The sequence below is a fragment of the Phaenicophaeus curvirostris genome, chromosome 1, assembly GCF_032191515.1.
Source record: "Phaenicophaeus curvirostris isolate KB17595 chromosome 1, BPBGC_Pcur_1.0, whole genome shotgun sequence".
NCBI classification, from domain to species: Eukaryota; Metazoa; Chordata; class Aves; order Cuculiformes; family Cuculidae; genus Phaenicophaeus; species Phaenicophaeus curvirostris.
The window spans coordinates 129436469-129464157 of NC_091392.1; the positions used below are offsets into that span (position 1 = coordinate 129436469).

Genomic DNA, 27689 nt, shown 5'->3' on the forward strand with positions numbered 1-27689 from the left:
GTTAAATACAATATTTGGTGTTTTTAATGTCCATTGACGTAAGGTGAATGCCTTCTTGCCTCAATACAATTTATTTTCTGCATGGTAATAAAGACACAGTTCTTAGTTTAGCTCTTACGCCGCAATTAGAGGTCTGGGGAGATGAGAATTGTCTCAATGCGAAAAACTTGGAATAGCTGACTTGGATCCTTCTAGTGGGTATAGAGAGAATGGGTGTAGAGAGTTTTAGGGAATACAAGTTCAAGTATAAATCTTGAGCAGATTCAAGTAATTGTTGAGTTGAATTTTACTTTTGAGTGGTGGTTGGGGTTCATTTTCTTTTGGTGTGGTGGTGGAACAACTGTCCTTTAACATTTCCTTGTCTTGGGTGCTAAGATGGCAGCGTGGTCTCGGTGAAGTGGTGTCAGCTGTGTTTCGCAAGAGCCCTCCTGTAGTTTGGTTTTTTTTTTCCTTGAAATGTTGTGAGGCAGTCGGGCAGGTGTCTAAAATACATTAGTGTCTGAACAGATACAAGGCAGACACAGCTGGCTTCTAAGCCTCTGGCTGACCAAAAAGCTGGAGAATGTGGACAATATACTAGTAAAATATCTCCATATTTATCATGGTTCTGCACACAAGTTATGGATCATCCTGGGAGCTATAAGACAAATCTAAGTTGACATCTAGTTTGAGTTTAAATTAAATCTTTTAGTTACTTAGGACAGGACTGAGTTAAATGAATTGTTGGCTGTCCTCATCTTTCTGAAAAAAATAGCAGAATTTTGTGACCAAGACTGAAAATGGGTTTTTTTTGGTGTTGAAAATGTTATTTCTATATCTTGCTGTTGTCTTTGCTAACATGTTACAACTCAAGGCGGCTTCTGGGCTCAAGCTGCCTACCTTTAGGTACCTGTACAGGGTCTGGCTGGGGTGGAGTTCACTTCAATCCAAGAAGCGGATATGGTGCTGTGTTTCAGATTTACAGCTAAGAAGGGTTTTGATGATGCGCCTGGGTTTCGACTGTTGCTTGCAGACCACATAGGGGTGGCATGAGGTGGGAAGGGGACACAGCCACCTAAATTGGTCAGAGGAGAATATCCATTACCATATGTCATGCTCAGCAATAAAAATGAGGTAGAGGAAGAAGGGAGCCTTCCATCATGGCCGTTGCTTGGAGGCTGGCAGGGCATGGGCCTGTTTCTGGGAGGTGGCAAGCGATTTCATTCTCCTCTCACCCACCTGTTAAACTGCCTTTCATCCATACCTGTGAGAGATTCTTCCTGTTCTCTCCTCTGTGTTGCTGTGGGGAGGTGTGAGCGGGCAGCTGTGTTAGTATTTTGTTGCTGGCCAGGGCCAACCCCCCACTGTACCATTCATGAGTGGAAAGCTGCTATTTGAGGTAAATAAATACTTCCATTTTGGGGGAGTGACAGTTTTGACTTCTCTCTTTTTGCGTTCGGTGTGGGAATTTGGTAGGCTGGACCCTCCGTGGGTCTACGGGACCAGTGTATTTTTACATCCCATTCTTAAAAAGCGCTGATACTTGGGAGCGAGGTGGGAACAAACAGGAGAGTTTGACAAAGAAGCTAATTCACTTTCACCAGAGTGGTACCATGTACTAGGACTGGGGTACTGGCTGACATTCAGCTACACCTACCACTTTCCAGGGCAGAGGAGGCAGCTGTTGGCTGAACTTGACTCTAGAAGTCTGTGGTTCAGCATCTTGATCTTTGGGAAGGTGCTCACCTGTGTGTCACTGAAAGGACTGACTTACCATTTGGCTGCAGGTCGTTCAGCTAAGAGTCAGCCTCCAGTGATAAGGTCCTGGTACGGGTCAGCAGGCCAGCAGTTTTCTTTGCCTCACAGGAAGGGCTCCACAATGGTATTTAGGGAACTCTGGATGCTAATGTAATTTGCAAGTGACAGTGAAAAAAAACCACTAAACATACTGAACTTGGAGACAGTTGTTGGTCAGGTCCTACTTCCTTTTGACATTTGTTCTGACATACATGAGCTCTTGAAAATAGGAAGTGAAGAGGTCAGTGTCCTCACTGTTACAGGAAAAACAGAAATGCTTCCTAGAGAGCATGATGGTGACGCTTCCGGGTACAGATAGAGCTGTGGGCTGTTACATGGCCCCTCTTCAACCCTTCTAGGAGACCTACTCCCTGCTTTGCACCAGCATGTACAGTGCAGCTCATTGCTGTAATGGGAGATTTCAGCTTCATGTATCTGTTACGGTTGGGATTGTTAACTTAAGTCTTCTTACTGCCTCTCAGTAGGGAGCAGGAAAGAGGGGTGAACTACTAATTGCAGCTCTCTTCTCATTGTTCTTCTTATGCCACTTGCTTTTCCTTCCCCTCCTGCTGTTACCAGGCCCCCTCCACATTGTAAGCATTGAGTCATTTTGGATAGACATGCCGCGTTCCACACCTTTTTCCAGACTGGTCCCTCTGAAAGTGATTTTGACTCACCCCCAGGACCTGTATTTGGTGTAAGTGATGGTGAACTACACCACTACGGATTATCTCAGGCTGAGAAAGTTAGGGTTGTTCAGCCTGGAGAAGGCAGGGGACTGTTCATAAAGGTTTGTAGTGATAGGACAAGGGGTATAAACTGGAGAGGGGCAGATTTAGACTAGATGTAAGGAAGAATTTCTTCACTATAAGGGTGGTGAGACACTGGTACAGGTTGCCCAGGGAAGCTGCGGCTGCCCCATCCCTGGAGGTGTTCAAGGCCAGGTTGGATGGGGCCTTGGGTAACCTGGTCTAGGGGCAGGTGTCCCTGCCCATGGCAGGCGGCGTGGAACTGGATAGTCTTTAACCCAAGCTATTCTATGATTCTGTGACTTTATGATCTGTATTACACGGCTGTAGTTAGAACTAAGGTTAAAATTGAAAGACTTAAATTAATTTCCTCAGCTTGAACAAATACTGTAAGACACAAGAGGGTATTTAAATTTAAATGCTGCAAGTGATTACTTTCTTGAAGTAGAGCAAAAGGAGCAGTATTCTCAGCATAGTCTAGAATTATGCACAAGACCTGCTTCAACACTCAATTGTTGCGATCCACAAGGTCCACCAGATCCTTGTTTGAACAAGAAATCCAAAATAATACTCAACCTCAAACCTCGAAGATAACAGTTTCAAAGGAAATTCATTAATGAAGTCTTTGCAGGCAGCACAACATTCTTAAATTACTTAAAAGCTGAGGCTAATGGGTGTCAGTCAGCAAGATCAGCAATAGCTGGCATAGTTAGATGAAACTGAGTTTGGCAGTTGGAAGAAAATACACCCTTCTTTCAAGACGATGTCTAACGAGAAAAAAAGGTGGTTAATGGGAAATTTAAATGTAGAAAAAAAAAAATTCAGAGTAGCAAAAAAAGTACTTCTGAGGAATAGCTTACTAAAGGCCTAAAAGCAAGTATCTTTCTCAAGTATTTCACACTTGCCCACATGCCAGGCAAAGTCCCAGCAGCAGTGGAATGATGGGCTCAGAATGCAGCTGGTGAAAGAGGTTCTCACATCTAAGGTACTACTCACAAGAATTCCTCAGCGATGTTGTGCATCGCCACATTTATCTCCAGCAAAAGCTTGCAAATTTGAGCAGTTTTTATAAGGAGTTTAGGACAACTCTGGTGACCAATGATAGGACCCCATGGCATGGCAGAAAGATGTGCCAGGGGAGGTTTAGGTTGGGTATTAGAAGGTTCTCCACCCAGAGGGTGGTGGACTGCTGGAACAGGCTCCTCAGGGAAGCAGTCACAGCACCAAGCTTGACAATATTTAGAAACCGTTTGGACAATGCCCTCAAACACATGGTATGAATGTTGGGTTTGTCCTGTGTAGGGACAGGAGTTGGATTTGAGGACCCTTATGGTTCCCTTCCAACCCAGAACATTCCATGATTTTATGACTTGGAGATCTGTGAAACTACCGTTAACAGTAGATTTGACTTCTCTATCAATATGCACCATAAGAAAGGTTAGAAAGAGTAGAGATGCTTACACAGGGAGAGAGGAAGCACCTTTTGTGGAGACAACTCAGATGTGAGGGAATATTTTGATGGAGCAAACAAGGACAGCAAGTGAGACCAGGAAATGTGCTTGGACTTCCTGAAGACTTGGCACAGCCCTAGAAAAGGCTCAAGGGTAGAACCAACATTGCTCAGCTTTTATAAAATGGGTTTCTTCAAAAAAGCGAACAATTTAAATTAAAAAAAAATGACTACAATCTTCAGAGTCGCAGATCACATCACAGTATATTATTACAGACAAAATTTTATGTGCTACCTAGTAAAAAAGTATACATAAGGGAAAACTGAACTCAAAACCAGTTCTCATCAATTTAGGGGAAGTTGCCAAACATTAAGGAATGTGCTCCACCGCACCCCCCCACCCCCCAAAAAAAAAAAAAAAAAGGCAAACAGAACTCTTTGCATCTGTAGGAAACTAGGAGTTGTACAAATGACCCCACGTCACATGACAGAATGGGGAGCACGTGATGAAGTTTAACTAAACAACCTGATTTTTAAGAGAAACATCCACACTGCAACCAACCGAATTATGTCAGATGAAAATTTTGGAGACAAAAGGCACAAGCAGTATTCAAAACAGGCAGCCACAGGTTCAGCTTCCTGTGGTCCAACACACCTTCCACCTTATGAAGTTCCCAGACAGAACTGCCCTGCATGGCTGGTACTGGCCGCTGCCAGGAACATGCAGGTCATCGATGTGACCCTGTAACAGCATCTTCCTTGGGGCATTTCACTTTAACAATACACTCAAACTCAAATCTCGCATCTTTTAATTTTCATTCTTGACTGTTCAAACAAATACAGTGAATTCAGTAGATGCAGTTGGGAGACAGGAATATGTTAAAGAAAAACTCAGACTCCAATATATTAAGCATACTTATTTACTTAATCTATACAGAATCGAGTAGATAAAATTTCAGATTCACATTAGTGAAAAATCTCTACAAAATGTTTTTGAAAAGCAAAACAAAGACTGCCTGTTCATTTATCATTTTCCTCATGAAAGCAGACATGGGTTGTAAAAATAAAGCAGTGTGTTTAGCACAAACTAGATTTCTGCATCACTTTTTTCACAGTTATTTCCATCTACAGTCCAAAGAGGTAGATTTTTCTGCAACACCTGAGAATTGAACTGTAACGTAACCAGGTGTAATGAAAGGAAGGACAAAACATTAGAGATACAGCCCTAACTTGCTCATGTATGCATACGCACATTTGGGTCTTGCATCACATGTAATTCAGCTTTTTGCAGCTTAATCATGGTCAAACTGTCAAATCAGGCCCCAGAGTTTTGACAACCAGACATCCTTATTTCAGGCTACATCAGTTTACAGCCCCGGTTAAACAGTTTATGGAAGAGGGAGAAAGGCATTAATACAAATTTACTTAAAAACCTCACTGAAGCCATTTTGGCTGCAGACTGGCAGTGTAATAGCCTGCGGTATGGCAGATCAGTTTGAGGGCTGAGCTTACCCCTCATATAAATTTGTATTTATTTTGTTTTTTAAAACGCTCTTCAAGCAACGCATGGACCTGTATTGACTGGTTTCAGGAAGCAAAGTAGCGCTCACCTTGGCCAGATAAGTTTATATGATATGGGTATGGTTAAGGGTAGGAAAGAGAAATGATATCCCCGTTTTAAAAGCCTTTCACTTGGGACGTTCTGCTTCATTTACATATTAAATCAGTAACAAATATAGTTGTATTGCTGTTCTATACATCTGTCATGTCTCTAAAAGCCCTTGAAAATATTCTTGCAGCAGGGTCCAAAAATTCACTCTTGCCTCCATATAGAAAGAATTGTTAAAGATACAAATGTCCAAATAATAAACTGTAAAAATAGAAAACTGCATGTCCTACCTTGCTGAGGGTACAATGCGTCAGATACAAAGTTTTTCACTTTTCCTCAGGAAAATTACTTCACGCTTAGTGTTAGCTGAAAACCAGTTCTTGCAACAACTATTTTTTAAACAGTCTGGTTCTAGAAAGCAAGTAATTTGAAAAGCAAGCCTGAAACTCTTTCCTGTATTTTTTATGCCATATGGTTAGCATGATTAACATTTCAAAGCTTTGAGTAACTTGACTGACTGCTCATTGCTACCTTCTTTTCATGCCTGCATTGTGCTTGGACCACAAACACAAAACCTGCACAAATCTAGGAGAAAGACGGCCAGCTTCCCATTTGTTCTACCATGTAAGAAATGTCAGTTTTGCAGTTCCTCTCAGTCACGTAAGCTAAAACACATGTACCAGGCCTTACATAACCTTACTCTCTTTCAGAGACAGCTACGTATTTTCCATGTACATTACTACAGGCAAAGGATCAGGAGCTCAGTGCAGCCTGAACATTCAAGTAATTTGGCCACTAAACTGTCAAGGGCAATGCAGGTGGGAAGCTCATTAGAGATGTGCTTAATTCCAGAATCCCCTCCCAAGTAAGTGCAAAGAACTTTAAGTACCAGAAAAGGCTACCATGTGTTCGTATTTCTTAAAATGACAGCAACCAAAACTAAAGTAAAAACATGGGAACTACAGTTAAGGGTAACTTGTAGTTATTTCACACATTGTCTTGCCAAAAAATAAACATTGGACCTAGTTTCTCTCAGAAAAAGTCAAAATATGGATAGCAAGTTTTCTAGGAAAAGACTGTATGTTTTAAGGTTAACAAGGGAACTGTGTTTGTGGTAGTCAGTGTAAAAATCTGAAGTACCGTCTTCACCAGATAACCTAACCGGGAAGGCACTCTGCCAACTGGTACTCCACATTGTACTTCAGGAAAATTATTTGAATCTACATGTTCAATTAACCAGTATACGCTTAACTGACACTTAAATACATTGCATACAAGGCTGTCAGAGAAAGTTTATACGCCACAGACTCATGTCTTCCATACCTCCAGCAGTGAATGTCTATTTTCCAGCCCTTCAGACAATCCAGAAATTTGTCTGGACAGTAACGGATTTCTCTAGTCAGGATACCCATGCGATGGACACTGCAGCTAAGAGGGATGAACATGACCAACACCTGTGCAATAGGCTACACATCTGCGAAATTCCACTCAGTAACGCTGCTGTACATTTACTCACAAACTTATATTTAGCACGTTCACAGGTAGGGCAAATAGTCCAAGCTAACCTTTACAACACAACCCTGAGAAATCTGCAAAAAGTTGTACACCCTGTTTCACCAGCTGCAACTTTATGTATTTCAAAGCTGTCTTTTTCATACCACGAAGTACATAAAACCCTTTAAATGCATCTTTTACTGTATTCTGGACCTTTACTTTTTCGTTCATATATATATGAAAACATACTAGAGGGGAAAGCTGACATTTTTACTGGCCATTAGACACCCTTGTGTAGATAAATTTACTGGGAAAATTGGTAATCTTTAGTATACTGAGTGGCAAATCAATGAACACGACCAGAATGCTGTTCTTTAAACCAAGAAGTGACACGCTGTCACTATTTTCCCCAGAACGATGTTATATCTGTACACGGTCCTCCATGACAGTGATGTGTTGTTGGGAGGAAACGCACATGCATCCTTTTATGGAAAAATATTTTCTTTTAAAAAAATGAGGCAGATGTGCAACACAGTTGTGGAAAATTTATAGTTTAAGCTATTTAAAGCTGCTATGCAGCTTCCTGTACCACATAAGTCCAGTAGTTCTAAGAAAATACAGATATGGTAGAAAAAGTAAGAAAATTTCACCACAAAACCAAATAGTTACCACCAACAGAGAAAGTTATACACAAAATATATCTCTCAATACAGTGTTTACACTTCATTTTAGTCTACAGATTCAGTGCCAGGAACAGGACTTGCCGAGACAGTCTTTTCAGAACTATTTGCCGCACACGACTCCACATCGGGTTGGATTCCTGGTTCCATGTCAGTAGGAGTTCCCAGCTCCTCATGGGAATTGAGTGTGCAGGACTGCAACACTTGCACAGCTAGATCCACATCTGCTTCTCTGAGAGAAACCTGCTCCTTAAGGACTTCCACCTTCTCATTCAGCTCGTTCCTTTCTGTCTGAAGGGCCCTGCACAGCTTCTCCAGACGCTCCAGTTTTATTTGAAAGCCTTTGTATTCTTTATCTCTTACTGTTTTCTGAAGGACAAAAGAAAATAAAAGCTCTGTGATCCAAGTATTTTTTTTCCTTTTTCTGAAATTAATGAGAAGAACCACCACTATTTTATCCTGATTATTAAGTCTTAGTTAATCCAGCAGGTCAAATTCCAGCTGCACTAGAGCAAATCTGTTCAGGATACTAGACCGCTACACTTCAAATGGTTTGTCTAAGACAGACTGGCAACAGGCATCTTTAGAAACAAGCAATGAGAACTGCATAACTACATAATGCTAATTTTAAGAAACGGCTGTGTATCGGCGAGAATTATGATATGAAGTATAAAGCAGTCAGTTACAACCCAAATACTGGCAACTACAAGGAGCAGACAGGCATACAAGTGAGAGATCTACAATCCATCAGCAGAACCCAGGTCAGAAGATACCATACTCAGGACTTTCATACCTAGCTCTTGAAAAGGGAGAAAGCTAAGCATTGCTATAGCAGAACCTATATGACCTAGCATATTTTTACAAGATCATACCCTAACATACTTGAACGAGACATCAGACAGCGTTGATAGAATTATATACACCTATGACCTGTGTTTTAGCTTCTCTCTTGCTCACCTACAATTAAGTAATGGCACCTCATGACCTCAAAAGCAGCAGCAATATGGTAACTGATCCCTAACACAAGGGTTATTTCCTTCATGCCATTCCTGTATATTTAAAATAATTTCTACTGCAGCACTGATTGAACTTTGCTGTGCGTATTGAAATAGTCAACTCATTCAGCTCGTATGATTTCATGAATGTTATCCCATCGATTAAACAATATCCAAGGAAAGATGAGGTTGAACTTCTTGTGTGATGAGTTTAGATTTACACCAGCTTTTTATTTTCCAAGTCCAATGAAAACAGTCCAAGCAGAAGCTACTGAGTGTTGTTTCCAATTGGCTAGAAATGAAAAACTGTATGGAATTTTTCTAGGACACACTAGTTTTGCCACACCACTGCTTAAAAGATAATTACCTCTTCAGCCATTTGCAGAAGAGCCTTGTTGTTGTTTTCCCATTTCGTACGCCACACTATGGTTTCCTTTTCCAGTTTCTTAATCTTCTTTGTCATCTACAAAATATAAATAAAAGACTCAAATTTTGTGGCTTGTGTTGCAACAGAGGTAGGTTTACACGAGTAATTTGACTTCTTAGTGTTATTTTCCAAGTCCAGTTTAAACAAGTTAACTTTACAGGAAAGTCTTCATGCACAAAATCAACCCCACAAATAAAGATTCTGCACTCAAAGAAAACAAGATAGATTCTTAAAAGAAACAGACAAGGAACCTTCAAGTGCAACTAATAAAAAGCTCCAGGAAAAGAAGTTTTAAAATTTAAGTAAAGCTCAAGAGACCAGGAAGTATTGTATGTCTTTGAGCAAATACTGAAACTGGGATCTAGATATTATGCAAGCCTGTTAGAAACCACAAGAAAATTACATTTCTCTTCCATAATACGACAGATTCTAATACCCTATCTTATGATCCAAATTAAATGTCAAAATACTCCATACATTTTCAGAAGACAAACACTGTTATAAAAATTTAAAATGCATCCCAGTAACAGCAAGCCTTTTTATATTACTTTTTATCAAACTAAATAACCCTACAAGTACCTTCTCCATTTCTTGCCTGAAGGTTGTAAACAGTTCATTACTTTTTGCCATGGTGGTCTGGAATTCTTCAAATTTATCCATATAAAGAGAAAGCTGTTGGAAAAGAGGCAGGAACACTTAGTCTGAACAGCTGTATAAAAGTACAAAAATATTAAGTTACAAGGCAGAATTAAACTCACTATAGTAGATGACATGCTTCTTTTTACCATTTATACTATCTTAAGATTTCCATTTGAGAAGCATGCAAAACTTGTCTGAAAACATGCTACTCAAGTTATATATAAAGGAGAGTTCTAGGTTTATGGATCAGCAATATATACTGAAATAAAAAGGATATTATGTTTAATCCAACATTGGAAGACATCACAGTTAATCAATATCTCATTTTGCTTCCCCACTGAAAAAAAACCAAAATCTGTGTTTGTATATATATATATATACACACACACACATACATACACAGGAAATTCAGCAGATTGTTAGTGAAATAAACTTGTAGAAGACCTACCTTTCCACCTTGGACAGCTGAAGCTGACAACTCAGGCTCTCCTATATTCTAGTCTTTGTAATAGCAACACTACTAATTTAAAAGTGTACTAACTCCAGCAATTCCATGTTTAGCAGCTTCCAGTAACAGTACTCTCCAGATGCATTAAACAGTTAGTACAAAATGCCAAGATGTTACAATTTATATTTCACTACTGAAATTACCTACTGGAAATTAAATTAAAGACCTAATTAAAAAATTACCAAGTACTTTTCACAAGTACTGTATTGCATCTGACGAACAATAACATATAGGTATTTTTATACACTACGGTCATCACAATCACAAATCTCTTGGTGTTCTCTTTGTGCAACAACTGTTATTGATGATTAATCTATTAAAACAAGATACCTGCTGCTTCAGCTGAGCTTCCTGTTGCTTCATTTGTTCACATTTGTGTCTGGACTCAGTAGCTTCTTTTAACAGCTAAAAAACAATGCAAAAAGCCACAAAATGAAGAAAGCACTCCCAAGAATAGCTTACCTTGATCAATGATGAAAAATTAACAAAGGTCAACATCACCTAAGGGCCATTCAACCATGTTTTTTCACATGGGTTTTACTATTACTATACTTTCATATATATCACTGAAAGCATGTGCTGGCATGCAGAAATTTTTATTGAGACATGTTTCTAACTGGTAGCATGAGTCAATGTTTCTATTTCTGTAGCAAGTTTGAACTGCTAATTTATAGGAGTAGTTCATTAACAAACTGTATGTAATTTATAACTGCTTTGTAACCTCTCATTTTCCACCTCCATTTCTCCAGTTACTAATATTACCTTTACAGACTAGTTCAAACCGATTTTGCTTCAACTTGACACCATTTTGTAGGTTCGCCTTCAAAGAGATTTTCAGCGCCTTATGATCCCAGAAATGTGTTTTTAAAAGTACAAAACAATCCAATACTGGATGATCATTTTAAGACTACACAGGAAAAGCAAGACTTTTGCTTTGAGGTTATAGATACATAAGGACCATAAAAAGATAAGTAATCTTCACCTAAGCAGTATTTTTTTAATTGAAAGCAAATATTTTGAAGACTGCAAGTAAACTGCTTATTATCAACACACAAATAAAACATGTGGCCAAGTTCCAGGGGCAGATAGTTCAGAAAAGCATTTGCTGTCTTCTGCATTTGTTATTTCTTATAGCATTAAATCAGAAGTTACAGCTGTTGACTGCAAGAAAGTACCTTTGGTTTTTCAGCTCATTTGCTGGCAAAATGCAAGACATTACTTGTCTGTAAATATGGACATCAATACTGTGGCACCATACATGCACAAAACTTACATCTCAGTCTCACTGTCAAAAACTAGCCTAACTTTCAAAAGACTGTCTCCTCAATTTGCTGTATTTGCTTTAAATAATGAAAAATCTGGTTTGGTGGGGCTTGATATTTCTTTTATGACACATAGAATTCACTTACAAACTCCCTTTCACGCTGATGTTTTTCTTCTGCTTCTTTAATAAGCTGGGTAGTTTGCTGAAGTTTGGCATCCACAAGTTGCTGCTGTAGTTCTTTATGTTTGAACACCTTATCAATATGCTAAAGGAAGAAAGAAAATCCTGTCAAACAAATGGTCCACTGGTAAGTGTATGAGTACGGGGAAATACATGTTGTTTGGAACGCTTATGCAAAAGAAAAAGCAGAAGACTTTTACATGCCTTTTACTCTCTGTTTATCTCCACATATTATTAACTACACTATTTTTTCTTCATGGAAGCCAGATGCATATTTTAGTAAACTGGCACAATACGGATTGTCACTTCACACCAGATATTTAAAAAATCCTGTAACAAGTAGTCCACATCCTTTTCTTCTCAAGTTGGTGTATCTACCTCTAACCTGCATTGTACTTTGTTACTTCTAAACACGCTAGTCCTCATAATTAAAAAAAGCTCAAAACAAGCAAAATTTGCAACAATAGTTTATTCAGCTGATGAAATTTCACAAATTGTTGAATTTTGCAGTCTTACCTCTATCTGTAAATTAGCACAAGGCAGCTTCCTACCTTTTCTCTTCTTCAAATTATTTCATGGTTGATCGAAATATTCCACAAGTGCAAAAGGCAGGGAACTAGTCTACAAAGAGCTAACTGATCCAGATTTAAAACAAGAAGCTGAGAAATTATATTCCAAACCTCCTGTGCCAACTAAGAACTAGCAAACTAAACTCCTTGAAACTTAGTTCTCTTTGACAAGGACAACTGTCTGCTTTCTACTACAGTAGCTCAGACTGGTGCAAATTAAAGCTAGCTCCATTGGCCCTACAACATGGTCATTTCCATGACACTAGTCCAAATATATTCTTAAAGCACAAGAATTTACTTTGATTCTATAACAACGACAGCTACATACACATAGGAGCTTACCCAAAACACCTAACCTTGATGAGCCAAGACAAATAAGTTGCGGAATAACTCTTTTATCCCCTCCCAGGATAATGTGAAGAACTTCAATTATTAATACATATTTATGTTGGAAAAAACCTTTGGAAGCTATGTAGTCCAATCAAACCACGGTCAGCTTCAATGTCTGATCAGGTTGCCCACACCTTGCCCTGTTGAAGTCTGAATACCTCTAAATACAGAAGTTTCACAATCCCTTGACAACTTACTTCTATTTAACTGCTTCCACTGGGTAAGATTTTTTTCAATGCATCTCAAATTTAGATATGCGAAACCAGACAGGAAAGGCAGGCAGTAGGCCAAACAGCTACTTCTTTTTTCACATTAGTGAGTAGAATAATAAAGTAAATAGAATGATTTTAAATATAGATAAGATGGCTCCAAGTATTAGGGGGTCTCACCCCTTTAAATAATTATCTAATCCTTACAGGCAAGGAACTAACAGAATCCCATTAGAAGCATAATATAAGCACCTCTTCTCGCAATGCATACTGCTCAATCAGTTTCTTCAGTTTTTCCCCCAGTTCAATGTTTTCCTGACGGAGCTTGGCATTATGGATACCATGCTGTTCCAGTTGAGCCTCTATTTCATTCAGCGTAATCTGAAAGTGTGCAGTTGCTTCTTTCCGTTTTTCTTCTTCATCACGTGCCAGCTGAATGTTTCCTTCCTTTTATGAGAGAATATTAACGTGTTCAAGACAAACAATAAGCCTTCTTCACATTTTTGAGTCAGAAATAATGGTAATAATTCACTTCTGTACAATTTCAAGTTCTAGAGTGCTAGATTTACTATAAGCCAAAATCATATAAAATGCATGGAACAAAGAATATAGAAACCTAAAACTTAAAGAAATCTTGTTCTTACTACTACCAATATTATTCAGGGGCTGGCATTACAAGATGCTACACGAGCACCTTTGCAAGCCCAAGAATTACCCAGATGCTAAAACCAGTACTGATACTATAATGAAATTTCCTACAGTGAACGCAGATAAGAATCTCTTGGCTCTTTTTCACTTCACTCTCATCCATTATATTTTGACAGAATTAAGCCTTTTTTTGATACTCTGCCATTTCATGCTGCTGTTCTTTCACTTGTGCTATTTCTTCCAGCAGTCAGCACCACTGCCCCCAAAAACAAATGAAACAAAATCACATGCTGCAAGTAATATGAACTAGTTTGAGGGGGGAAATTAGCAAGCTGAACCTTCCCCATATTCCTTACATCAAAATCAAATAAACTCACGCCACATGCCATTCACCTTCTGCAGGTACAAATAATAAGCAAAGTAGTAAGCAAAAAGCAGCAGTCCTGATTTTAAGCAGTAATCAGTGAGTAAGATTTCCACTACCACTGGCACTGTAATTTATGCAAATAAACTAACCTTCAAAGTCTTGTTATGACGCTGAAGCTCCCGACAGAGAGATTCCAGTTTGCTACGTGCCAAAATGGCCTTGCTATGCTCACTCTGCAAGTGGACTTTCTCCTTCACAACCTGTGCTTGCTTCTTCTGCAGTATCTTCATCTGCTTTTGAACATTCCGGCTCTCCTCCAACTAGCATTAGAGAGTATATTTATTAAATAAACACAGGTGAAACTATCTTTATGCACCTAGATGAGCAGACTGAACAAGCTTAAACATTTCAGATGAAAGCAAGGAAGTCAAATAATTTCATTAAGACTCCCAAGTTGATCTTAAAGACAAACTCCCATCATCCTATAAACAATTCTAAATGTATAAGGACAAGACAAAAATATACAAATTCCAACTTAAACATTTGCCTCTGAGGAACAGGGACCGTGGTCCTGTGACCACAAGCTATCAGCTTATATTCGACTACAGGGGTGGGAGTAGTCCTGAGAAACAAGCGTGGGGCAGATAGAATTAAAAGCCAACTGAGACTGGCTTTTTAACAAGTCTCAACTTTTTAAATTCTCTTATCTTGAAAGGTACACACAGCTGTTTATCTAATAGGTCTTGGTTTTACTATCAAAAAGAGAAACCCACAGAGTGGGCGTACAGAGCTCCTTCGTGTCAGCAGGAGCTCCTACCAAAGGAAGTAGTAATTGATACAAGTTTTTAAAATGCTAAGGTATTTCAGAAAGGAACAGAACTAGCAGCCCTGACAAATCAAGTCAAACACTATTAAATACAATAACACAAATACTATACAGTCTAGACTTTGACTACTTCAGAGATCTGTAGTCTCAACCATTTGAAGCAAATTTTTATTTTATTTCCTTTAGGCTGCCTGGGTGGTAGATGACAGCATTAAACTTTGTATGCAGTGCTGACTTAAAAATCTATTCTATGAACATCCAGTGAATAGAAATTTCTTACGTTAATATCTAGTTGAAAGCAGATTCCATTATATGTGATTTTTGGGCTCCCCAAGAAACCATATTATTTAGAGTCTGTTCTATTGTAAAGAAGGTAACAATGTTAAGTGTAACACTGCTCCTTATTAGATAGTGCCTCAGCCTCAGGACATCACAGGAAGAGAAGGCTGGCAACAAGGAATATCAACATGACAGAGAAGAATACAATGCTGGTTTTCTGAAAGAGCTCAAAATAATGCTGAAGTACAGAAGAAGAACAAGTAAGTTAGGTCCTCTCCATGACAACATTAAATTAAATGTATATTTAATCTAGTTTAGAGAAAAGGAATGTTAAGGGAATATTTTGATATCTAAACTTAAAAGGCCCTTTTCTTGGGTGGCCAGAAAAAACACTTGAAGTGGCTGTGAGGTCGTATACCTATGAAACTTCAGGCCTGTAAAAGTATGCCAGTGTGAGAGATATCACCAAGGATGCAAACCTTCCTGCATCACAAATTGATCTCCTGATAGATTCCAAATTAGAAAAAAAAAATTGTGGAAGATCTTTTGCCAGGAGAGAGGAATTCCTACCTTTATTGTACAGTCCTTTTCATGAGACACCACTGAAAAACCTGACAGTGAGCTTTAAAGATGATGAATCTTTAAAAAAAGAAAAAAAGCATTGTAGGTGCACTGTCATAAACAGTTCAAACCTCTGCTGGCATTAAAACTGACACCTATGCCAGTGGTTCACCACCACTATCACGAAGAAAAGAATGCAACTTAAAAGAAACACAGCTAGATCCAAACTGAACTTTCCAAGGGGAACAGAGTACCTCTAGGACTAATTCAGCTAAAACTGAGCTACTGTTATACGTGGACAAGTGCCCACCCGAATTCCCAGCAGTTCTGAATATCATAGGGGAAACAACTGGTTTTCTAGAATGGTGACTATGGACCATGAATGCCTACTCTACCTACAAACTATGGCTATCCTGTGAGGAGGCGGGGAACATAATGTGAACACATCTCTCCCGATTTCCAAGCTCTTGAAGCAAATTACAATTCAATTCCTGTGGTCCAACCGTTCCCTAATTGTTTTGAGACCTTTCCTTCAATAAGACAAGTCAAAGAGAAGATAGCGTGTTTTCTTTTTGCAGAAGCCAACCTAGCTCCTCATGCAGGCCATCATCATCACTACTGTGATGTGACGTGGGAGCTGTTGCTCTAACAGAAAAGGCATCGCATGCACAAGCAACTGCTCATAAGAACTATTTCATCTACTGCATTTTTCTCTCACAATATCAAATCTCAGTCTTTAGGGGGGCTCCCCATCCTCGAGTTGCACTATGCAAGTATTACTGTTTCACATTTAAATGAAAGAGACTTCTTGGAGAAGCTGCTAGTCTTGAAGGAAATTTACTCATGGGAACAAGAACGTGCATGTGAGAGAGAGCAGGGAAAACAAAGCAAAAATGCAACAAAACTCCAAGGAGGACTTGGGATTTCCTCAACAGAACTAATCCAACCCTATTCTTATGTAATTAGTATTGCCTCTGAATAAAAAAAAACTACCTCCTAGGTCATCCTCAAAGCTCTGGAGACATTAATAATCACAAAGGAAAAATAAAATTATTTCAGAAGAGCTATGGCATGTTATGCAGCCATTATATCATTTTCAGAAACATTTTCATATATTATAGATTTGACATCTACAGGTGGAAAATCTTAAGCTTCTGTCAAGCTATTCAGTTCTCTTTACTCTTGCATTCATTTTGAGAAAACATATACACACAGTATTTCCAGTCTTTCCATTCTTGTCTGTACCTGTCTCAACATGAACGAGTAAAGGCATTTTTGTCTTGAGGCACATTCTGAAAAGTAAACTTATGAGACTCTCCCCACCCCTTCAATTTTGTGATCAATTAATTTAAAGAATCAGTTATGTTTCCTATTTAGGCTAGGAAACGTACTTGACGACAAACTGCAGCTAACATTTTGCCTTTTTGGTTTGTTACTGAAGAAATGTATACTCTTCTATCCATTCCTTTGCATGATCAGAAAGCACAAAGCAAAATTAAATCTAGATCTTGCAAACTTCCCATGCCTCCCCAGAATCACTAGAGTTAAGTATAACTGAACATTCACCATATGTCAAACTCTGTTCTTTCTCTTTATTCTGAAGGGTATGAACTACCAAATGCTAGCATAAAAGCATTATCAACAGACATAAATTAAGAAAATAACTACTCGCAAAAGAAACTCTTAGCTTTTCTGTTAATCCTAATGTTATGTTTCAACACCAAGTTATGAAAAAGTTATCATAACCTATTTTTTCTTTGGATTTAGGCAGTCATGTAGAAATGAAATGACTACATGCAAGTTTGGCTGAAGCAATATTCATAATAAGCCTGAGTTGTTTTTTTTTTCTCCCAACACTGAAATATTCAAAATCATTAGCTGTCCTGTATTAGAAGTTCTTGCATTCCACAGTTAATATTAAACACATGAATAACTCTTGCTATCTTTACAAATTACTTACCAGATCAGCGTACTTCTTGCACAAAGCTGCCAGCTTTTCCTCTGGAGTAGAAAGTGTGTTCAAGGCTTGCATTAATAATAGCACTTCTTTTCCTATGAATTGGATGAAAGACAACCATATTGAGAAAAAGACATACCAGAAAAGCAGCCTGTCTTTAGATGTAAAAATACAGAACCATGAGAAATTAGTGTGAGTTAAGTTGTTCTCTGGTTTGATAGCTGAATAATCCTAACAGATGATAAATGGGAAGTTATCCCAGTAAGAATAAAATTGTCTTGCCTGTGTGCCATGACAACTTGCATAGCAAAAAATATTTTTGTCTTATAATAGTACATATGAAAGAAAAATCTGAAAGAGTAGAATTTAAAAGGTTAAGTTTTGCTAATAAAGGATGTTCACACTAGTGTTTTTAATAAGCCTTTGGAATTTAAATATCAGCAGCGCTTTGGTAGCATTAAACACCACAATCCCATATTTAAAAGTTAATCCAACAACTGGAAAGTTAAAAAAGCTGATTAGTAATTATCACATCGTTGTTATTATTATTGATTATTAAAGTTCCTGTAAAAATAGCATTACCAGCTGAAGGATTCTTACATATGCATTAAGAACTGTCTTTTCCTAAGCAGAAGTGCACATTTTCTCAGAACATCCTGTTAAAGACGAAAAGTTTTGGCTACAGAGTAAGCCTGAGACAAAGACAGAGCAAATATATAGCTATTGTACAAAATACTTTTAATTAAAAATCAAAATGCCGAAGAGAACATACCCAAAGTTTTCTCTTTGTGTTTTTCACTCTCTGGATCTTGTTGGCCATCGGGTGGATCAGTACGGGCTTCTCTCCCAGGTGTCTCCTCACGAGACTCTTGAGAGCAGCACGTGGACCCTGGGTGCTTTCTGTGCTTCGTGATGTATTCAGCTTCTTCCAATGCACCCATATTTTCCAGGCCACAACAGTTGGAATGTGCATGCTGCAATGCTGTATCAGACAATTCATTGCACCTGCTGTTCATCAGCTGATCCTGGTTATTCATTCCCATCTCTTGAGAGCCAGCTTCTTCCATTGCACCACCAACCAACTTCAGAAGGGAAAGGAAAAAGTGGAAGTAAACAGACAAGCAACTGCATTTCAAATGAGATCTTCCACCTTTCTTTTGCACAGGCAAATAAGGGTAGAATTCCACTGTTAGCCAAGTTGATACTCACTGTTGTTAAGGCAGGTATATAAATAACTGTACACAGAATGAGCCTAAAGACTGATGAAGAAAACAGCACAGAATAGCCCAAAATATTACTCTGTTATGAAACTACTTCATTATCTTGTCACTGGAAAAATGTTTATACTCTAGGAATTAAAAGTTCACATGGAAATCTGTTTTTGAAGCTCCCAAACTAATTAGCTATCATCTCAGCTGTGCAAGTACACAATCTTACATGAAAACCCTTCTCCCTCATAGTTCTTAAAAAAAATCGCATCTCACAAATCAATGCCAAGTATACTAAATCTGAAACTCAGCCAGAGTTTAACTAGCTTTATGTACTGTTATTTGAAAAACAACACACAGAAAAACAACTTTATTACATATTAACTTCATAAAATTAAAAGATAACAGTGTTAAAATAATTCAAGGGACTTAATTCAAGACAAAGAGAAGGAGAAATTAACCTGATAGGGAGTCCACCAAAACAAATTGTTTTGATACCATAGATAGGGTAAGAATTTAAACTATTTTGATCAGAATGCAAAATACGATTGTCAGCTCATGATTGGAGAAAATCTGCTGCTATAACAAGAATGATGAACAGGACCAGGATCACATCAATTTTTGAAATGTGAAAATTCACATCTATGAAATCATCAATAAAAATAAATATTAACTGGCTTCAGATTTGGAGATCGATTACCTAAGATTTTTTTAAGAATACATTATTTCTGCTCAATTAAACAAAACTTTCTCGAAACATTTCTTAAATCCCCCAGAATGTTTATCATTTAACCAAAAAGTTAAACATCACCAGTTGTTTTAACACTGCAGTGGCATGTCCATATTTTGTAGTAGAACAACTGATGATACCACTCTATAGCACATTAAGCAGCTACCAGGCTCCCCACTCAATCACCAGAACAGCATTATCAATTACTAGAAACATCCAAGACCGATGAGAACTCCAAGGGTGCCTGGTTAGGTGTTATTTTGCTTTGCTTGGTTTGTTACACTAAAGTGTGGACTCGGGAAAACACTTGGAAGTGACCAGGCATTTTTCTGTCCATTTGCAATCCTACTATACAATGTGGATGCATAATTAAAAGTATGACAGACAGAGTTTAAGTCACTTTACTGCCGAAGTGATTATTCTCATTGATTTATTAACACTGAAAAGTATGTTTCCTTAAAAAGTCACAAGGAATTACAAAAACAATGTTTGTTTATATGCAGAGTTATGCCGTTTAAGTATAAATTAATTTCAGGTTATCTTTTTAATATTAAAAATGTACTTCTTACAGTCAGAATTTTGCACTGGGTTTTATATTCTGCGCAGATGGACGGTTTTCCTCTTCAAAAGGAATTAGCCAACAAAGGAACACAGCCAACACTAATAATATATTATGAGATATATTTCAACTCCTAATTTGTTCAGCATGCTTGGAAGTGCTATTTAAAGATCATTAAGCAAATAGACATATATATTTTTTGACAATATTAAGGCAACAGCTGAGTTGTTCTCTATACTTAAAGCAAGTCCCTTGCTTTAGACCTCATCTCAAGCCAGATTAATTCTTGAGAAGATGGAATTCATACAAAACCTTTCATGAAAGGCAACAAGCTTTTTAACTGCAAATAATCTGTACAGAGGACTTTTGGCTCATCTAGGAAGATTCACTTTGCACTGCTCTTTACAAGTCTGGAAATGATGCATCTGCTTTATGGACAAAACCAAACACACTGCAGTTTCCAATCTCCAGTTGTGTACTTGATAATTGCCTGAAAAGGTAATGCAGTAATAAAATTGCTCTAACAACCAACCTCAACATTTAACAGCTGACTTTTTAGAGCTGGAAAAACGCTTTTTCCCCTCTCCTTAGATTGTCTTAAACTGTGGGGATTCCATTGGTATGGGAAAGGCTCACCCCGCTCCAAGTTTAGGGTCAGCTAAACAAACAAGAAATGCTTCTTAAAAACAGACAAGAGACTTCAGAACAGCAGAGCTCACTTAACCTTTTTGGAGGTACCAATGCTTTAAACTATGGCACAGATCTTCACTAAAAACCATGATTCCCACAGAAGCTGAAGGAACTGTGTCACATTACATTGACAAGGCAGGAAAGATCAGAGGTATTGGAACACAATAGGATATCAGAGTAGAACGGCAGTACCAACACAACAGCTAAAACCTGCAGTTTTTCCATCACATGGACTATGAACTACTCAAAAGGTAGGGCAAGTCTGCTCTAAACTTGAAGTTTCAGGTTTGGCCTAGTATTTCCAGACTTTCTGAAAAACAGACTCAATTTTGTTTTGAAAGCAGAGCACAAAACTGCCAGAACTCCAATAAGCCGAGAAGGCTTGACTGGCTGCAGTTACACACTGAACAGCAGCAATGCCCAAACTGCTCTCTTGCTATCCTTTCATTCCCTTTTTTCATACCTGCTTCTGTTGTGCAAACAACAGCATTCGTGCAACACAGTTTATAGCCAGATCAGTAACTCAACCCAGTTCACTGCACAGGAATAAGCAAATCCTGCCAACCAGACGTGCTAGAATAATGGCTGGAAAGAAGACAAAGCACGAGAGCCACTATAAAAAAAACCAAAAAAAAAAACAAAAAAAAAACCACCCAAACCAACTCAAGTCAGTCTAATCACAGACAGAGTAGAAGGAACTAAACAAAAAATATCTTAACCTAACCACAGATATAGCATTGCTTTAAATTCAGACAACCCAGATATTTTCGCCAGCTTTCATATAAGAAAATTCTGCTGTTTCTTTGGAAAATGAATTGCTGGCAGAGGCATACAGTAAGTGGCCAGTAAGTTCCAAAACACCCACCTCCACTAGCAAACCATCATAGTACCCTAAACACCTGTCAATTTAGAGCTGGGAATGAACATGCATATTCCAAAGCATCTGGAAGTTTCACAGAGTGAACACACCACGACCTCATTAATTCAGCAGAGCTTTTTGTAGAAGTCAAATTAGGTGTCACTCCAATTTTTTACTGACAATTTCTCAGCTCTGAGTGTTCTTTATCCTTTGTAAAAAAAACCCACAAGGATTCTCAGAACTGGATCCAGACTCATTCTCCGAGTCTAACAGAGAAGCCAGAAATAACCCTTCAAAATACTGAAGAAAACCGTGTCCAAGCATCTTGTACATCTCAAATATATCTGAAAATAATAATGACAGTGAAAAAAAAACAGAACTTGTCAATCGTCTTTGGTTTTCTGTTGAACATTGAACACATCCAAATTTACTGACGAGCAAGCATGCTCCCTGCAAAACCAAGTTTTTGTAAAAATATCCAATTTTCTTAGCTTAAATACAGTTAAAACTTGATGACCAAAGGCTAGAATACTGCATATAAAGAAGTGGTTCAACCAGCATCTAGAACAATCTGATAACATAAAAAAATAACTAAAAAAAACCTAATTAAATTCTATCAAGTTGTAGTCCATAAGTTCTAGCAAAACTGACAGTAGTAGCACAACATGCTAGAACTGCAATGTATTTAACTTAGATGAGAACATGTTTAGTTTTAAGCAGAGAAGTCTGTTGTTGCCTGATAAGGGCCACGAACAGCTAGATGACTTCCTGATTATCGCTAACAAAGAATCTTCTGAATTAGCTGTCACACTGCAGATATTAAAAACATAACCGAAGTCTAAACAGTCTTATACGCAAATTGATTCTTAAAACACTTTAACTACAGATAGTTTCAGATTTAATCTGTATCAAGCTTCCAGTTGGAGTATAGCAATAATAAATGTCACATTGAGAAGTACTAAACCGTATCAGTATCACTGAAATTACCCCCTCCCCTTACTGAGATAATGGTCAGGACAACCCCAGCTGTTACCTCCACCTTTTCAAATGTGCTCATCATACTAGTGAATGTCCCAGTTTAACATTCCATCCAGAACAGAGCACTTCCAACAGCACATTGTATAATAGTGCTGATTCAGTACTGACTGAATAAAAACAAAACAAAATCACCCCACCAAAGACCTTCTACTGAAATCACCGCTACCTTTTCTAGCTGCTACTGTGGTCTCTCAGCTTCCAGCTACCTACCAACCTCCAGGTTCTAACCAGTGTTAATAGTAGGTGGTTTATAACCTGACTGTCAGAATTAGATTGTTACATACCACTTTCAGTCACAGACAAAAAAAAAGGCATGTTGCACAGATAACGTACAATTTCATAAGATCACAAAATTATTTATTGAAATTCGAAACTCTACCATTAAAAAATAAGATACTTGCCACCTAGCTATGTAACCAGATATTACAAAATGCTAATGTTTCTGAATAAGCATATAATCTTCAAGCTATTTAAGATGAGTTACAAACACCTGAGGATCCCCGTAGGAAAATTACTTGTAACATCACTCCTGCTCACCCCAGTTTTTGTTCAGCCTTCTGCTCTGTTCTGTCAGCTTGTAGCTTGATGAAAAAAGTTGCGCATCAGGAAAACTCTACCTTACTTCATACCTAAAAGATGAGAGTATAAGATAGGTATCCTATTTATGAAGCTGGCTATGATCACAAGAGCATAAGCCAACTTTACCTCAAACTTCAGGAACATGCACTGCGCAGAAGGACAAACCAGACACCGAGGCAGAACTTACCCTACCGTGTTAACACATATCACGAATGGACCTACTGTTTTGTTCTAATGCCTACAAAAGTCTGTAGCATACAGGGCTATTTAAAATACACTGTGCTTATTACCGATATTATGTGTACTCAAGTCCCATTTATATTCCTGTGCAAACACACATAATCACTATTTCCCTAAAACACCTCTGTACACCTTATTAAAAGAGATCATAAATAGAAGCTATATCACATACTTTTTCTCCTCCACGTTAGCAAATTATCCAAAAAACCGACAAAACTCCAAACACTAGAATTAATCAATCAAAACTTCTACACTTGGTCTGTACTGTGAAAAGACTCTCATAACCTTCGCCTTTGGAATAGCTAACACTTAAAAAAAAAAATCTTCAAAGCTTTAAAACAAACATATGGACATAAAAGATCTTCACAATTGTAAGACAACCTAAATGTACAAGCAAATAATCATTTGCTCAGCATGAAGCTCCCAAAAAGATCACTTGAGTAACATGGTTCCACTGACTACATTTTCTAACTTATTGCACATGCAATTGGACATAAAAGCCTTACATTCCTTCTCCTGACCAATTACATAAAAAAAAAAAAAAGTCTTGTGGAAAAAGGTAAGTCACACTTATCATAAATGCTTATGGTCTATAACACGTTTCAGGTTTCTTGCACCCCAGCAATTTACTTTTACTTGCTAACACAGGAAAACTTACTTTGAAAGCACGTGTCATACACTTTTCCTCAACACAGACACTCAAGAAGACTTCATTTAACATAACTGTGTTGTGCTGAAAAATCAGTAATTCTCAGTAGTAATTCTCTTCACAACTTCTCCATAAAAACTGGCATTTTGGGATGTCACAAAATTTGGGTTTGAATCTTACAGCAGGTGCACCTTCATCCACTGGTCTAGACACAATAATTCAGGTGCTTGTGACCACAAACTAGCTTATTAAGATTATTTCTCCATGCAATACTTCTCTATACTGTGCTCACTGACCTGAATGATCATGCAGACTAATTATACGGTTCTGCAAACCTGATGGACTCTGATGTGTCTTCCTCACTGAGCAAAGGTCTTAGTTGTGAGATCAGAAAGTCATTTCACACAAACATTTCACCCCATTCTGTCATTACATTAAAAATTATGTTCCATGCACTCATTTATCTCCTTTCAAAATACTGGGATGAGGCACCTGCAGTATTGCTCATCTTAGTTTCAAAGCACTGCAAGGTTGGAAATCCCAACACAGCAGGAGGATGATTAAGGAAAATCTGCTTTGGAAATCTGTATTTTGTCTTTGTAAAAGTCAATTCAGAGTCGATGCTTACAGAATTCCCCTATTAACAGTGCTGGCCATATATTCAAGGTATGGGCTTTGATATCAGCTCATATACTTACTTTCTCACATGACCCCTGCTTATGGTGCTTACTTTTTTCAGTTACCTTTTCCATGCCTCTTGCTCTTTCAACGGCCTCATGACATAAAGCGCATTCCTGCTTTTAAAAATAGTTTTTTTTTTAATTTACCTCAAACTTACTATCAAAGGGAAGGGGAAAACGAAAAGGTTGGTTTTGTATAAGTTTTCTTCTCTGTGCTCAGAAAAAACATTAGAAAGATGTCTTCCCTGCTTTAGCTTACGACACTAAAAACACTTCCTGTAATTCTAGGAAAAAAATTACTGGAGGAATCCAAAGCTTAAACACAACCTTTCAGTGCACTTACATGCAGGCAAAGTGCTGCACATTTCACCAGCCCCTACTGGCAAGCATCTGAGACAGGTTTTAATTAAGAAAACATTTAATGAATCACTTCCACCAATGAGGTTTCACTTCCTCTTTACTATAAACCTAATAGTTTTCTAGTCATCCACAATAAGTTACTGAAAAAGCAGGGTTGACAAGTTCTGAATTCTCAGTGCAAACAGATCACAAGGAACCTAAAAATAAAAAAGCTCCTGTGTACCAAGGTTGGGGTAGGGAAACATGCAAGGGATCACTGAAGGATTTTTAAAGTTAAAAGCAAACTTTCCCTAACATTCCCTGTCACATTTCACCTTTCCTAAAAAATTAACTTCCATTTGACTTTGGGTATATGAAATAATATGGAGACGATAGTTTGCTTAGGTTTTCTTTTAAAAAACAACATCATAGATAGGGTTGGAAGGGGCCTTAAAGATCACCCATTTCCAACCCCTATGCCTTGGCCAGGGACACTTTCCACTAGACCATGTTACTCTAAGCCTCATCCAATCTGGCCCCGAGCATCACCTGCTTTCATTGCGGACTGGAAAGTTACTTGCAAACCACCTCTGACTAAAAAACTTTGGAAAACGCAGAGCAGAAGGAATGGCTTTTCACTGAGGGAAACTAGCTCCACAGCCTCCTAAACATCCCTCCAACAGCCGAAACAACCAACAACCACCAGTTACTATTTCCGAGATGTTGTTATCCTTCACAGCACAGAAAAAAGTTACCACAAAAAAAACCACTTTGAATTTACAGATGAACACAGGATGATACCCTAAAGCAGCACAGAAGATTACCAAGACAGTTCTCAGGCTGATGGTTGGACATGATGATCTTGGAGGTCTTTTCCAACCTTAATGAGTCTATGATTCTGTCGAATAAAACACGGTATCGGCGATATTACATTTAGCAATTGATAGTTGCCCAGCAGGTTGAGGGAGGTGATTCTGCCCCTATATTCCTCTCTTACGATACCTCATTTGGAGTATTGTGTTCAGTTCTGGAATCCTCAACATAAGAAGGATATGGAACTGTTGGAATGAGTCCAGAGGAGACTACAAAGATGATCAGAGGGCTGGAGCACCTCCCATATGAGGACAGGTTGAGAGAGTTGGGCTTCTTCAGCCTGGAGAAGAGAAGGCTCTGAGGAGACCTCATAGCGACCTTCCAGTACCTAAAAGGGGCTACAAGAAAGCTGTAGAGGGACTGTTTACAAAGGCTTGCAGTGGTGGGACTAGGGACAATGGGTATAAACCAGAGAGGGACAGACTTAGGCTAGACATAAGGAAGAATTTCTTCACCATAAGAATGGTGAAGTACTGGAGCAGGTTGCCCAGGGTAGTTGTGGCTGCTCCATCCCTGGAGATGTTCAAGGCCAGGTTGGATGGCGCCTTGGACAGCCTGGTGGGATGTCTCCGCCCATGGCAGGGAGGTCGGAACTGGATGATCTTTAAGGTCCCTTCCAACCCAAACCATTCTACGACTCTTATGATTTATTGCGCATTTCGAGTCACTGCCGCTTGGTGCCCAGGTACATGTATTTTAGGCTTTCCCTACACGAACAAACAACCAGAAATCACTGTAGAATCACAGAACGGCTTGGGTGGGAAGAGACCTTAAAGATCATCCCGTTCCAGCGCCCCTGCCATGGGCAGAGACACCTTCCACTAGATGAGGTCGCTCGAAGCCTCATCCCACCCGGCCTTGAACACCTCCGGGGAAGGAGGGGGAATCCACAAATCACCGAGAACACACGCGGAGACACCGAAGTGAAAGAGAAATAAGAAGAGACAGAAGAACATTTTTATCCCTATTTCGGAGTCAAGCGAGCCCCCTAAGCACTCCGTGGGGGAGGATGTAGGGGAGGGGATGGGGAGGCAGGCGTGGTCCTCGCACCTCAACCCCCCCTCCTCCTTTACCGCCCCCCCCCCCCCCCCGGGCTTCGCCACGTGCCGCCCCCCCCAGCCCCGCCGCGCGCGCCAGGCAGCGACCGCCCCGCCCCCTCCGGGGTCGGAGGAGGAGGCGGAGGGAGGGAGGAAGAAAGGAGAGAGAGCACCCCCGTCCCCCGATGCCGGGACCCCCGCCACAAACCCGCGGCTGCGGCCAAGCGGGGCCGGTACTGAGGGAGCCGGCGCGGTGGCCCCGCCGCGACCGCACGGGCGGGCCGGCCGGCAGCGGAGGCCGCGTGGGGAGGCGGGGAGCGAGGAGGCAGGAAGGGCGCTCACCTGCGGGCTGCCGCTCGGGGCCGCCGCCTCGCCCTCCGCCTCCTCCTCGCCGCCATGGCGCCGGGACCGTGGCGCCGCCGCGCTGCCGCCGCTGCCGCCTCCTCCGCGCGCTGCCTCCGCTCCGCGCGTCGCCATGATGTGACGGCAGCATCCAAACAAGCTGCCCCGCCGAGGGGCACCGGAAGCTCTCCCCTGAGGCTCCGCCCCTTTCTCCCTCGCCAGCCAATCGCCGCGCGTGGCCACGCCCACTCCTTCACCGCGCCAGCCAATCGCCGGGCGTAGCCCCGCC

General features: G+C 39.5%; 1 protein-coding gene across 1 annotated transcript; it reads right to left on the reverse strand.

Moving 5' to 3' along the window:
* Positions 1-4767: 4767 nt before the first annotated feature.
* TXLNG (taxilin gamma) lies at positions 4768-27574 on the reverse strand. Its single transcript, XM_069874724.1, has 10 exons — positions 27401-27574; positions 18350-18659; positions 17581-17672; positions 14104-14274; positions 13192-13386; positions 11737-11856; positions 10658-10732; positions 9760-9852; positions 9121-9216; positions 4768-8127 (listed from the first exon to the last, which is right to left on the reverse strand). Exons 1-10 carry the CDS (start codon positions 27533-27535, stop codon positions 7807-7809), a joined length of 1608 nt encoding a protein of 535 aa, XP_069730825.1. The 5' UTR covers positions 27536-27574; the 3' UTR covers positions 4768-7806.
* Between the last annotated feature and the right edge of the window lie 115 nt (positions 27575-27689).